At 47.1% G+C, this 15,288-nt stretch overlaps 1 protein-coding gene across 3 annotated transcripts in view; it reads right to left on the bottom strand.

Moving 5' to 3' along the window:
* The window catches only part of LOC125293986 (helicase ARIP4-like), a 56,679-nt gene that overhangs the window by 18,866 nt on the left and 22,525 nt on the right, over positions 1 to 15,288 (bottom strand). The window contains exon 1 of one of the 3 annotated variants that reach the window (XM_048242268.1): positions 13,470 to 13,562. The exons of 1 other annotated variant lie outside the window; for it this stretch is intronic. In XM_048242268.1, the coding sequence (XP_048098225.1) occupies positions 13,470 to 13,473 (4 nt within the window). In that variant the 5' untranslated portion in view covers positions 13,474 to 13,562. Of the gene's footprint in view, positions 1 to 11,257; positions 11,754 to 13,469; positions 13,563 to 15,288 lie in introns of those variants that run through there. One more of the 3 variants, XM_048242267.1, reaches the window with a different exon arrangement.

The following is a 15,288-nucleotide window of genomic DNA, read 5'->3' as shown; positions in this document are numbered from 1 at the left end:
GGACAGAGGGCAGAGAGATCAGGAACAAGTGGAAGAGATAGTGTAGTCTAGCACACTACAGGCTGAGGAGATAGTCTAGCACACTACAGACTGAGGAGATAGTCCAGCACACTACAGGCTGAAGGGGATTTGGTCACAGCTTAATACATTTGGATGTTAAGGCCCATTCACACCAAGAACGATAACGATAACTATAACTATAACCATGACGATAAAAGCATTCACACTGAACAACGATAAAAAAAGTCTCTCATTGTGTTAATAAATGTGAGGGCTAAAATTCGATGGGTTCTGATTATTATTAGCATTTTATCGCTAGAAAATCACTCTGAAAGTGATCCCCAACGATATCGTTCTTCATGCCGTTATCGTTATAGTTTATGTGTGAACGTAGTCAGTCATATTAACGAGAACGATATTTATTTATAGTTATCGTTATCGTTATTGGTGTGAATGGGCCTTTAGAATGGATCACTTTAGATGTTTTTTGCCCCTGATTAGTTAATGTTGTAGACAAACACTCACACACACACACACACACACACACACACACACACACACACACACACCTCACACCCGCCATCTTAAAGAACACTTACATAACGATTCCTGAAATGCGCCATAGTTCAGAGCACACACACACACACACACACACACACACACACACACACACACACAGAGCAGTCAGTGAGGATGGGGAGTAAGTAGCCCCCCCTCCTCTTTGTGCTTTCTCTCGTTCCTCCTCTCCCTTTCCAGAAATATCTCTTGGCCGAAGCTAACGGAGCCGTGACCCTTATGCAACCAGCGAATCGATCTGTAAATGAGTGCACACTTGGGCACTTGGGCTAGCTCACACAAATCTCTCAGGTCCTCTCCTCTCCTTTCCACTCCTCTCCTCTCCTCTCTTGTCTCTCCATCACCTCATCATTTAATCGTTTACACTTCTGCTGCACCCCCCTCTTCTTTCACTCCCACTTTCTGACCATATTCACAGTCCTCTCCTCCCTCTCCACTCTGTCATTCACAGTCCTCTATCCCCCTCTTTTTCCTCTTCTCCTCCACCTCACCACTTGTACGGATTCACCTTGAAGGAGAAATCCGTCCATTTCACATAGATCGCCGTTTCTCAAGGTCACCGAGTACTGCCGGTACGAAAAAAACTATGAAAAAAAAAAACTAAAATATCAGTTCTTCATAGCTCGAGTTGCTGCAGCCAACAGCTAGAGCTTCCAGGCAGCTACAGCGCTACACTCTGGGGGCATGTCTGTGAGGCCCTATGTTCATGCCCACTAGAGTGTAGCGCTGCCTGGCTGCTTTACCTGTTATACCTGAAACTCAAGCTCATACCAACAGTACTCTGTGACCTCAAGAAATGGAGATCTATGTGAAAAATCGCTGGATTTCTCCTTTAAGTGTGGAGGGAGCAGTGAGAGCCTCTACTATGAAAAGGTGCGGACGACGTGAGAGGTCAGTTGTGTGGCTGTGTTGAATTTAGGGATGCATAGCAACCAAAGGTCTGGATATGTCTAGCCTAATGATGACGTAACGTCTCTCGAGGACCATCAGCAGTGCTGTCGGACAAAGGCATTGATCTTTTCGAGTGGAGACTGGTTTCCTGCGTTTGATAGGTCGGCTTCACTATTTCGCTCTCTTTCTGTCTTTCTTTCACACACACACACACACACCTTCAGGAGAAAGTCCTCACCGTTCTAACAGAGGGGACAAGTGATGGCCAGGTTATGCAATGGAGCCTTACATAATGAACAGAGCGCCATTCACCTCCACTCCGGGACCCAGGAAACCAAAACTCTCTCTCTCTCTCTTTCTGTGTCTCTTTCTGTGTCTCTTTCTCTCTCTGTGTGTGTGTGTGTGTGTGTGTGTCTCTCTCTGGTGCATGCTACTGGTCCATCGGTTTGCATACTGTATGTATTGTACTGCATTCCTAATATTTGTGTCCCTGTACCATTTTCTTCATGTGGACATAAATAAATGGATAAAATGTGTTTATGCCTCTGTCACTGATTGTTTTGATTGGTCTGAGTCAGAGCTGGCTATTTCCTCTGTATTCTGGGTCCATTTTGTGTGTACTGTATGTGTGTGCTAGAGCTGGCATTCATGCGTGCCATGCTTGATATCATGTGCGCACACAGCTTTGTGTTGTCTGGTCTATGTGGTGCATGTGTGCAGTGGTTAGGGAGTTTGGTTTCATGTGTGTGTGAGTGTGTGTATAAGAGAGGGAGAAAGAAAGAAAGAGACACACATACCCAGAAAACACACACACACACACACCGAAAACACACCCAGAGAGGGAGAGAGAGACACACACAGACACACAGAAACACACACACACACACACACACACACACAGGCTGCTGCAGCAGGACTACCGTGGCAACGATAATCAAACAAAAAGCGTGGACGCCGTCCAATTATAATCAGAGAGGAGATGAAAGGGGGAGGTGACAGGCGCGTGACGCCACTCTGATGAGGGAGAACATGACCGTTACATAACGCCCCGAGCACAACAAGGATTTGGGTAAGACACTCCTCCTCCCTCCAAAATATGTTCAACACACACACACACACACACACACACACACACACACACACAGGAGGATCTATACAAAAACATGCTCAAGGGATGTGACAGTTGGAATGAAATACAGATGAAGACTGTTCACTACAAAAAGGTCTGTCCACAGGGAGGAGGATTTGGAAAAAAGATCAAATTTGTTCTTAGATAGAGACAGCTCTCTCTCTCACACACACTTTCTATTATTGTTTCTCTCTTTGTCTCTTTTTTTTAATGTTCTCTTCATAGCAGGGGGTGAATTCCTATTCATGCAAGTGTTCCAGTTTTGGATGCTGTTACTGTCCATCACACAAATACACATTCTCTTTATTTCTCTCCCTCTCTCTCTCACTCGCTCTCTCACACACACACACACACTCTCGCTTTCTTTCTCTCTCTCTTTCTCTCTTTCTCCCTCTCACTCACACACACCGAGAAATAAATGTATGATCTATGGGCACTCATTCTCTGTGAACACACTCATTGACGATTCCACCTGCGGTGTGGTACCATTCCACTGTTACAAAAGGCTGAATGGGAGAGAAGACAATTAGATTAACAAACACACATACCTCTGAACACAAGCCTGGGGCGCAGGATAATGTGCAAGTGAAAGTGCACATCGCACATCACACACACGCACACACACACACACACAAACACACACGACACACTTGGCGAAGCACACAAAAGCCTCAATGCTTTATTTAACGTCACATTTACATAAGCTGAGTCCTTATCTACAATAGGAAACCCAGACAGAGAGAAAACAGTAAGTGTGTGCATGTGCGTGTGTTTGCAAGGGGGGCGGGGGTAATTGTGTGTGTGTGTGTGTGTGTGTGTGTGTGTGTGTGTGTGTGTGTGTGTGTGTGTGTGTGTGTGTGTGTGTGTGTGTGAGAGAGAGAGAGGTGGGGGGTGTAGACTGGGAAATGTGGGGAGGGTTTTGTTGGGTTGGGGGCGCATTGAGAAGTCATGGGGTTATGTAATATTGGTGCAACTCGCTGTTTATATAACAGTGCTTTACAGCAAAACCAGCGTCACAGCCTGCCGCTGACACACAAGCAGGCCATCAGGGAGTGTGTGTGTGTGTGTGTGTGTGTGTGTGTGAGTGTCTGGTACCTGCCAAGCCCAAACCACCCTCAACCCCAACCTCCCAATACACACACGCACAATAAAAAAGAATGGTGTGATCAGGAAAGATGGAAAATCACTGGACACAGTAACCTTGAGTCCCAGTTGGCACCTGATCAGTCAAGGACACACACACACACACACACACACACACACACACACACACACACACACACACACGTGCCTGATGAAAACAAATCACCTGTACAACATGTACAATATGATATCATAAAGCAGGCACTGATGCCAATGTGGGCAAGTCACTTAATACCCGTTATACTCGGCTTTGATCACATTCCTGGGGAACACGGAGCACATCTAGATGAGAATCAGTTCATACCTTTTGCCTACACTTTCAACCCCCCCTGATCTCTATGGGGGATCATAGTGAGACCTTCACTGTTGCAATGTAACCCTGTCTCTCCACCTCCACCTCTCTGTGCGGGCATGTTTGCATGTTTGTATAAGTAGTCCTTATATAGGTCAGCTGCACACTCAAAATAGTTTTGAGAGATTCACTGGAAATCGCAACAGCTTGGACAGAGCGCACACTCTACACACACACACTCTACACACACTCTACACACATACGAAGCAGCACTCAAGCACCTCTAACATAGCAAAGTTAAAAATGACACACAAAGACTGGTAAGCCTTTTGGAGTTTCCCCTGAGTATGTCAGAGACTGGGTGGCATGACCCCCCCCCCCCCAAAAAACACACACAAACACACACACACACACAGCCCTACACAAAGGCAGAAGCGGTGGGCTGCACACGGGGAGAACGAGCCCTGGGACGACATTTGGGGTCGAGCGGAGGGCTCAGACACAGGCTAATTGGGGAGACGGCCGACATGGCAGCCTGTCCCTAATTAGAGGACAGCCGGGCGGGCGGGCAGGATGATTGCTCCAGATCCACGTCCTCACTCAGTGAACATCTGACCCACTGCTTGCTTGTCCCACTCACCCTCCCTCTTTCCCTCGCACTCTCTCAGGCTCAGGCTTCCCTCCCAGGCTCTTGATCCATTGCTATCCCTCTCTCTCAGTCTCTCTCTCTCTCTCTCTCAGTCTCTGTCTCTCTCCGTCTCCATCTCTGTTAGACTGAGTTAGAAACTCGTTGTGAGCTACTGACCCACAGATCTGGTAAATGTGATGTGGAAAAAAACTGCCACCAGTGACATGGCTCTCTCTCGTTCCCCTTTCCTTACCACACACACACACACACACACACACACACACACACACACACACAAAGCAGATTACAGATTTACTCTCCATCCAGCTGGTGAGAGTGTGTAAGCACAGTGAGCAGAGCAGCACAGAGCTTAGTAGACGGGCAGGAGAGGAGGTCAGAGGGGCAGGACTGCACAACAGCTCATGGCACATTTGTGTTTGTACAAACACACACATACACACACACACACACACACAAATGCACGTACCTCCTACACACACACACACACACACACACACAAGCACCACGCACACACAACTTATCCAATTCCATAACTCGCAATATTTTAGGAAATGGTGGCTGGCTCAGCTGCACAACAGCCGATAAGCCTCGTCATCAGTCTATAGCCTGATACTCTGATACTCAAAATACACTTGATACCTCAGTGCCCCTATGCAAAAAAACATACGCTTACACCAGATGTTTACATCGACCTTTAAGCGCGGCGTGACTCGGCGGTGGTGACTTACACCGATGACGTCATTGCCCGCAGCACGCCTCTCCTGCCTCAGAGACACCAGCTGTTTTGCCGTCATCATTTACCCGGCTCCATGACGTTGTGACCGCGGGGAGAGGACTGACGCTGGCCAGGGGCCCACGGGCGCGGATTCTGCAGAACTGGCGTGCAGAATCTGCAGACCCAGCTGCCGTCAGCAAGCACAGCTCAGAGGGGCGGGCGGGCGCGAGAGCCGATGCGGACCGCATCCACGTGGGCCGAGTTAGAGAGCAGAAGGTCGTTAATGCCCCCACCCCCACCCCATCAGGCTGAATGGAGATAAAATGGAGGCATTCCGAGAGTGACTGAGTCAGCTCCGCACAAACACTGGTACTTAAGCACACACACACACACACACACACACACACACAAACACACACACACACACACACACACAGCTCCTGTATCTGGGCCCTGATGTCGTGTCAGTGTGGAGCCTATCTTTGTCCAACCCAGCGGCAGCGCCAGCTCCAGTTCCAGCCCTGAACCCTTAAACCCAAGACTGTGCTGCACCGCTTTCATAGCCAGCTTAATTTATGCTGGCTGGACACCAGCTCAAAAGGCAGCTATGCATCAAACACACACTCTCTGAGGGTATACGTGTGTGTGTGTGTGTGTGTGTGTGTGTGTGTGTGAGTGTGAATGTGAGAGAGAGAGAGAGAAAGAGAGAAAGAAAGAAAGAAAGAAAGAAAGAAAGAAAGAAAGAAAGAAAGAGAGTCTTAGTTAAAGGAGGGGATCGGGGTCAAAGGAATACTTATGTGCCTGAGGAGATTGTGCTGTGTGTACGTGTGAAAGCTGAACGTCCGTCTGGATGTCCGAACGCTGAGCTGGCAGTTCCTGCATTAAAATCGGCTTTCGCCCAAGACCCAAATCACCTGTGGAGTAACAAGGCTGCTGATTACATGGTTAGCTGAAACCGGCATTCTTTTAAGTTTCTCTTCATGTATGGGTGGCCACATGACTTCTTTTTGTATCTTACAACATCCGTCTTAGCTTCTGCAGTCAAGCAATACTACAAGAAGAAATAACATACAGAGAGGTATGATAAATAAGGATGGCTAAATTTCAAAATGTTTAGGTGTTTAAGTGATGAAGACTTCTGTCTTATATCCCATTACACAATGCCAAAAGGCACTCATGGGGTGGTGCTGTGTAGCAACTGGTTACAGCGCCCACACCATATTCTGGTCCACGTGCCCACCGGAACCGGGTTCAAGTCCAGCCCGGGTCATTTCCTGATCCCACCCCATCTTTCTCTCCCACTTGCTTCCTGTCACTCTCTCCACTATCCTGTCAAATTAAAAGCACAAAAAGCCCCCATATATATGTAATAATATATATTAAAAAGTCACTTGTGTCACAGTGAGCTCAGCACAGGTAGTTCTGCCTCCCTGACACAAACAACGCGTGCATCGATCAAGTGGTGAGGCAAGACTCGCGACTTGTGTCACGGTGAGCTCAGCACAGATAGTTCTGCCTCCCTGACACAAACAACGTGTGCATCGGTCATGTGGTGAGACACGACTTCACGAGGTCAGACCAACCCCGTTCCCTTGACACGAGTGGGATAATTAAATAAGTGCTCCTCACGAAAAGTCAAAAAGGTGGCAATTCCCTTTGGATCCCCCGGCCCATTGTTCACCACTATGCCAGCATCAGAAAAGCGAACAAAAGCTTAGTGTTACATAAGGTGATGGTGGGTTATAAAAAACAGCATTAAAGCACCTTGGTTGACGTGAAACCAGACATCCACAAGCCTAAGTTAAAAAAACTACCTTCACAATCACATAAGACATCAGTTTAATAACGTTTATGTGTGTTCACTGTGAAATACATCTTAAAAAAAAAATGTTCAGCTACCAAGCACAGCACACGGTTTTGCACAGACAGATATTAAAACTATGACAATGATCTATTTGTACAACTGCTGAACAAGTACACCATTTCCGTATCAGTTTCAAGTGCTAAAGTCACAATAATGTGAGACAATAAAGCCTATTGTAAAAAACGTGTTCTCATGACAGCTTTGATGTGCAACGTATCTGTGAGACTGCTTATTAAAAGCATAAATAGCCTGCTAAGACACAAATAAAATGGCAATGATTTAAAAAAATCAGTGCTCACAATGACAGAATGACAGAACAAGAGGCTAACACACAATGTCAGAGGGGGAGAGACTCAAACTCAAGAAAGCTCATTTTACACAAGTACCCTTTGCATGAATGAGTTCTCAGAGAAAAGTAAAAATATCCCCCTGTCTTTAAGATGTGGTTATAGTAGAGGAATATATCAATTATTGTGCAGACCGGTGGAGAGGTGGACTTTCTTCTAGATCATTCTTACAAACCTGAAGGGGTAGATTTTGGGGGGAAGGAGAGAGGCACCTGAGGACAGGGGGAACAGTTTAAACTTGAAGAAAAAAAGTATGTGAGGAAGAACTGGAACTCAAATATCCAGGGCCACCCTGACAACCCCCAAAGGGATGACCCACTTTACTCCATAACCAATTTTGTTCCCCCACCGACACACACACACACACACACACACACACACACACACACACACACACACACACACACACTGGGGCTGGGTCGGAGACGGAGGGACACTTATGTAACTGAGCCTCTGGCTGTTACACAACCCACATGTTTAGAGGTACAGCACGTCCAGTTAGTGTGTGCTCGGTCGCTCACTTGCGCGCACAAACACACATTCTCTCACTCTCTCTAACACACACACACACACACCCACATACACACACATTGGCACGACTCTCAGCAACACGCACATGTGCAGAGATACACACCGTACACAAGTCTCTGAGGTTGACTCACTTAGTATCATGTGCCACCCTGACTGAACAGGGACTTCTCAGTTTCTCAGCGATAAAAGGAAAGAAGGGAGACGCAGAGAGCGAGAGAGAGAGATGTGAGGAGAGAAATGTGTAGGGATTTGAGGAAACAATGCAATCTGTTATTCAAAAGAAAAACATGTGGAAGAGCGAGAGTGAGTGTCTGTTTGTTTATGTGCCTATATTATGTGCCAATTTACACCTGAATCCTGTTGCATGCCTCTACTCAGAAAACCATTGTGCACAGAAAGCGAGGAAACACACACAAACACACACTAAAACAGCAAATAACCAGCAGACAGGGCCAGAAAACAGGCACAAAAGCCTGTAATACCAAATAAACACCCACAGATGAAGAGAACTTAAACCCAAACACCACATTAGGAGAACGTGGCAACAGCCACCGACACCAGGTTAAAATCCACACACACCCACACACACACACACACACACACACACACACACACACACACACACACACACAGGCTCCAGGGGATCTCTCTTTCCCTGTTTGCCCCAAGCTGCTGCAGCACTGATGCGGAGTGCTGCGGCGTTACGAAACGCCTGCCGCTGCTGCTCCACTGCACTCACGGCGTGATTACTAGGCCAGTGTGTCACAGACTGCAGGGGGAGCCAGCCAGCGAGAGAGAGGGAGAGATGGAGAGAGAGAGAGAGAGAGAGATGGAGAGATGGAGAGAAAGAGAGAAAGATAAGAGATAGAAAGAGAGAGGGATAAGGATATAGGAGAGAAAGAGATGGAGAGAGATGGAGAGAAGGAGAGAAAGAGAGAAAGATAGAGAAGGAGAGAGAGAGAGAGAGGAGAGAGAGAGAGAGAGAGAGAGGAGAGAGAAAGATAGAGAAGGAGAGAGAGAGAGAGAGAGAGAGAGAGAGAGAGAGAGAGAGAGAGAGAGAGAGAGAGAGAGAGAGAGAGAGAGAGAGAGAGAGATCAGAGCAGGCGGCTGGACGGCTACGTTCTAGAATACCTCCAGTGTGAGGGAAGCAAGAGAACGCGCTGTCCACTTGTGTAACCTGCATCTGCCACCATCACTGCCACCACACAGCTGCTCCTGGCCACTAGCCAGAACTCTCTGGAAACACTCGCACCGAAAAGTGGCACACACCTCGAAAACACACACAGACATACGCACGCAATGACATCAACAGGTTGCGACACTGCAAATGCAATGTGCAAATTCCACCTTTTACCTAAGCACTTTGAGCTGACATCTAGGGCAGACAGAGGTGTTGTCGTCTCGACACCGAATCAGATCAAGCAGAGACTACTATGTCTCCACATTCACCTTGGGATAGACTTCATCTCAACTGCCAGAAGAAAGGGGCCACTGGAGCATCATTATCTAACCAAGGACAGGCTTATATCAGAGGCTCTTTCTTAAACCTGAAGTACATGGAGAGGTCAGATCAGAACAACGATGATATAAATAAGAGGTGAAGTGCCCATTAAACTTCTTAAGGGCACAGTGGACTACAGATGCTCAATCTAGAATATCCTGCAGGACAGACACAATCAGGGCATTCCTATTGCATTTACACACTTCAAATGAAAAATTCATATCTGTATGAATGATTGACTGACATATTTTCATGTTATCGTCTGTACATTTTTCTTTATCTATCTGCCAATAGCCTGGAAATTGTAATGTAAAGACCAAGCAGTACCTTAAACAGGTGTTTCCCTCACTTGGATGACATCAACAGTTTAAATAATTTAATGACGAACTGATACAATATATCGGATTGCAAAGAGCGCAGATTCCCTGCCATCAGCATCATCAGTGCAAAGCATCTCTTTAATAAGCAGTCTCATAGACAGGGTAGGTGAACAAACAGCTTTTCACAAGGCTTTTCACACAGACCCATGTCCTTTTCGAGAGGAGCAGAGATGACCCCAATAAAACGTGAGACCATCAGATGTAACGAGTCATGACAACAACACCATGTGCACCAGCTCCGGACGGAGACACCCTTCCCATCTGACCACTGTCACACACGTTTTCGCCAGCTGGTGAGACACAGGGCACAGCAGTGGTCCCATGAGCCAGAGCGAGACTGGCACACTGGCACTTGGCATCGTTCTGGACCTGATGCTCTGCCAGCTGACTTACAGTAGGCACAGATAGTCCTGGCAGAGCCGCCATGTCCCTTAACTGTGATGCCCGCCGTCAGAGTGCACGTGGGAACGAGGCGAGTGTTTGTTTGGTCAGGCTGGATCTACGGGCTTAGACGAGCACATGGTCTGGTTATTTGTGTGTCTGGTTTTTGCAGATGCCCAGCCCAGGCGCAGAGGAGAGATACAGTATGTAATCCACTCCACTAATCTAGTCAAGGACAGGGCTCATCAATGAAGACAAGGCCATGAATGAGATAAAAAGAACAAAGAAGGAAAGGAGAGAAGGAAAGAAAGAAGAAAGGAAAAGAAAGACAGAAAGAAAGAAAAGACAAAAGGGAGGAGTAGAGAACAAAGAAAGAATAAACTGAGAGAAAGAAGTGGAGGAGTCACACAGAAGAGGAGTGTGCAACTCTAGTGGAAGATGAAGATGACTATGTAAGGTTACATAAAATGACCGAATGGTCTGTACCACTAAATCCATTATCTCAAGTGACACAGATGTATAGGAGCATACCTGCAGTACATGCAATGCTATACTGAAAACAATGTTTTGCAACAGTTCCTAATATCAACACACTTCAATGCCATGGCGAAAACAGCTTTAGGCAGGTACACATTTAATAGGCTGTCAGTCACCTGTTCACACTGGCACACGTAAGAAGGCACAGAAAACAAGGCAAACTTCTCTGTGTACCTTTCCCTGTCCTTTACTCATTTTTCTCTCTGGTCAGCCTGGCATCGTGACTACAGCACCGTGGCAGCGGGTCAAATGCACTCAGGAAGAGGGTTGCCATGGCAATGTGGTGGTGGTAGTGGTCGACGGTCCGGAGTGGTCACGTACCTGTAAGGGGGTCCGGTTCGTCCAGCAGCAGCATGTCTGATCCGAGTTTGCTGGTCAGAACGCGTATAGAAGTCGTAATGAGGAGCGGGACTCTCCGATCGCCCTGCTAATCAAACTAGCTGACTTTTTGTCACTTTCAACCCCTTCTCTAGCTCTCTCTCTCTCTTTTTTTTTGTCTGAGCCTCGCTCACTTTGTCTCCGAAAGGATGCTCTCTTTCTGCCAAAGACTGGACCCCACACTAGCTGTGTGAGAGTCTCAAATGGCACTCTTTAAGGCAACTCTTTCTCCTCTTTTTCTCTCCCTCTTCTCAACACGCTTCTATTCTCCTCCTCTGTTCCTTTTGTTTCTAGTTACACAACTAGTCTCTGCCGCTCTCCGTCCGCCGTGTTTGTCTGGCTGTCTGAGAACGCGTGGTGTTCAGTGGGTGCGTGTGTGTGTGAGAAGCAGGTCGCTTGTTGTGTGCTCATTGGCTAGCTCATCTGTTCTGCGAGAATTGAGGGCTGGAGTCGTGGAAACCAGGAAGCCGGACTAAAGCTCCTTACATAACCTCACACGCTGTGGCCGGGGCTCCGTCAGGGGGGGAAGTGACGGCCAGCGTGGGCCAGGCACTTCTCCTCAGCCCTTTCGTAACACATGGCTGGTAGGCGAGGGGGAAGGGGGAAGGGGGCGGAAAAGGCTGCCGGGTAGAAGTGTGTCAGTGACACAAACATGCAGCCGGTTGCTGAGGTGTGGCGACCACCTGATTATTTTTTTTGAGCCATTGTTTTTTTGTCATTGTTTAAGCCACACATGATCTCTGATGGTTCTTGATTGATATTGTATTGTTTCTGGGTTGTACACTGCTGCTTCACTTTGTAGCTTCCCTATGAAGAAACCATGTATTGATTTATTCAGGGCTTAAAGCAAGGAACTCACAAACTTTCGAAGCCATTATACATAATCACGTTTTTTTTTTTTTTATTGTAAACAGCCTGGGTCACACCTGAATTCTGGCACAGTGCCAGACAACTTTATAGCCCTGTTTATTGATATTCCTGTTGTCTTAGGAAGACATTTGTAGTCAAGAATATTTGTAAATTGGTCTCTTCTTTCTTAATGATTAAGAGATCGTGATAAAAATAAATTTCCTTGTCATTCTGTTCCCTCTGGTGTTTGGCATGACTCAGTAGAATTTGCTGGTGTGTGGTTACTGCCGTCACTCCCTGAAGAAACATACTATTACTGGCTCTATGGAAGCATGACTATCAGTATGCACCGGAAAAATCCATCTCGGCATGGCAGACACTGCTCGCTAAATCTACATGGCAAACCAGGCCTCTGTGACATTGTGTTGGCAGCTCTTTTGGCAGAACGGGGAACTGTAACAAGTCAGGAAATCCCCTCTCTGTCTCTGACTCCAAAGTCTCAGTTGTATTGCATCCCACAGACAAGCATCCTTTGCTTGCATCCGTTACTGCATTACACGTATTCACATTTGCTTCACTACAACCACAACACAGACACCTTTCACCCCATGTGTCCTCTCCCGACATTCCGCCTGCCCCAAAGAGAACGTTCCTCTGTCCCATAAGACACTTCCTGTCCTTTCCCCCCTCTTTCACATCACAGAACTGCCCTCCCTCTCTGCCCTTTTGTCTTACACCATCACAATGAGAGTGCCCCCACAACACACACACACACACACACTCCCCAAACATGTTGGGGCCTTCTCCCTTCCGATTACCATGCCCTCCAGTACCCACCCCCCTCTCCAATCCCCCCAGCCCCAAGCATCTGACCTGACCCAGATCTGAGGCAAATACCACTGCACAGAGAGAGAGAGAGAGAGAGAGAGAGAGAAGGGGGTTGCATAGCTGCAAATGCACCACAGCCACTTACATGTAAGCTTCCCTGAACCACAGGCTACTCTACAACTTCAGCGAGAAAGGAAAGAAAACCATGATCAGGACCACTTCCAAGTGCACAAACAGACCAAGTGAAAAGTTTAAACACACATTCAGTCACAACAGCTGGCTGAGTGCCTATGCCTCTTATGCAAGGCTGCACACAAACAGACAAACACACACACGCACGCACGCACGCGCGCACACACACACACACACACACATGACAACCAGCACATACACATGTCATGTGTGCACTGTTTCAGAGTGTACAAGTTTAACCATTCATCCACATTTATGACAAAAACCACACTCAGCAAGTACTCACCCATAGTGCTGGGGCTCAGACACACACCTACATAGAGCACAGAGATTGCCTGCCACAAAGACAGGAAGCAGGAGAAGAGCGCTCACACATATGGACACCAACACACACACACGCACAACCACGTCCTGTATGTAACTTGCTCAGGCGGAGGAGTGTGTGCGTGTGAAAATGCAAGAGGCAGACGGAGACAGAGTCCTGAGGCCGATCGGACACTTACAAAACAATGTGTCACTGGGAAAAGCGCCAACCTTGTGTGGCCGTCGCTCGCCCCCCTGCTCCCCTGGTACACACCCCACCAGCAGAACCAGCGTGACACACAGACACACACTCGCTAAAGCCCCGCCTCCGGACCCTTCTACCTCACCAGGCCACTCCCACAAAAAGGCTGCCTTAGGTAACCAGGGTAAGAGAGTTCATAGGGGTAAAGAGAAGAGACTGGGAGGGGGGTGGGCGCTAGGGCTATAGGGTAACAATTCAGCTGACTTGCATCCGGTTTAAAGAGCCATGGAATATCAGTTACACAGAGCAGGAGAGAGAGAGAACAGAGATAGAGATCTCCAATGGCATAGATGGGGGGAAGGAAGGGGGAGAGAGAGAGAGAGGGAGAGAGACTGTGTCAAACCAGCATTTTGAAGTCTGTGGGGGCAGGGGGGAGGAGAGAGGAAGACAGACAGAAAAAAGGGAGATAGATAGAAGAAAATAAATGGAAATGCTGTGGGAGGACAGAAAAGCACACACAAAGTTACAGGCAGCTCCCCAAGGTAGAGTGAATAAGATAAAAACATCAAGCAAAGCCTCACCTAAGAAAACACACACACAGAGACAGACACACACACCTTCTCTCAAAAACAAAACCCTTTATACACTTCTACATGCATGTCTCCTCCCTGTCTCTGTTCGTCTCCCCTGCGCTGCCCTGGCAGTGTTTTTCTCCTTTACATAATTGCCCTTTGCGTCTGTGAACAGAGGGGGCGATAGTTGGCCACCGAAATAAATTAGAGCCTGATTGCGTCAACAGAAGACACATGGAAACCTATGGGTGGGCAAAAACAAAGCCTGGGGGCGGGACCACTGCAGGCTGCACAGGCACCTTTGCCTATGTCCTACTGCCTGCTGTTTGCCAACGATACTGCAGCCATTTTTTATCGATTTTGCTGCGATTACATTGATTATAACAGCATTGTACCACCAAGTCTTGTGATATTTAATTATGTAATATAGCTTTCTGTTTTTACACGTATTTGGTATACTTCTATTTGCAGATATACAGTGATGTGAGAAAGTGTTTGCCCCCTTCCTGATTTCTCTTTTTTTTTGCATTTTTGTCACACCTAAATGTTTCAGATCATCAAACAAATTTAAATATAAGACAAAGATAACACAATTAAACACAAAATGCTGTTAAAACATTACTTAACTGTGGTTTATCAATTTCTCTAGCCACACCCAGGCCTGATTACTGCCACACCTGTTCTCAATAAAGAAATCACTTAATGATCTAGGACCTGCCTGACAAAGTGAAGTAAACCAAAAGATCCTCAAAAGCTATCAAAAGACATCATGCCGAGATCCAAAGAAATTCAGGAACAAATGAGAAAGAAAGTAATTGAGATCTATCAGTCTGGAAAAGGTTCTAAAGCCATTTCTAAAGCTTTGGGACTGCAGCAAACCACAGTGAGAGCCACGTAGAAAAACAAATGTACCTCCGCGCTACTGCGGGTCACATCTAGCGCATCGACGGGAGAGGACCGAATCCAGTGTGAGAGAGGGAGAAAGAGAGAGTTCACCGGAGCGACAAAGATGTTGAATTTTAGTAGTT

Source organism: Alosa alosa, chromosome 4 (assembly GCF_017589495.1).
Source record: "Alosa alosa isolate M-15738 ecotype Scorff River chromosome 4, AALO_Geno_1.1, whole genome shotgun sequence".
Classification (NCBI taxonomy): Eukaryota; Metazoa; Chordata; class Actinopteri; order Clupeiformes; family Clupeidae; genus Alosa; species Alosa alosa.
The sequence above is the reverse complement of the archived record's forward strand: the minus strand, read 5'-3'. Positions and strand labels throughout refer to the sequence as shown.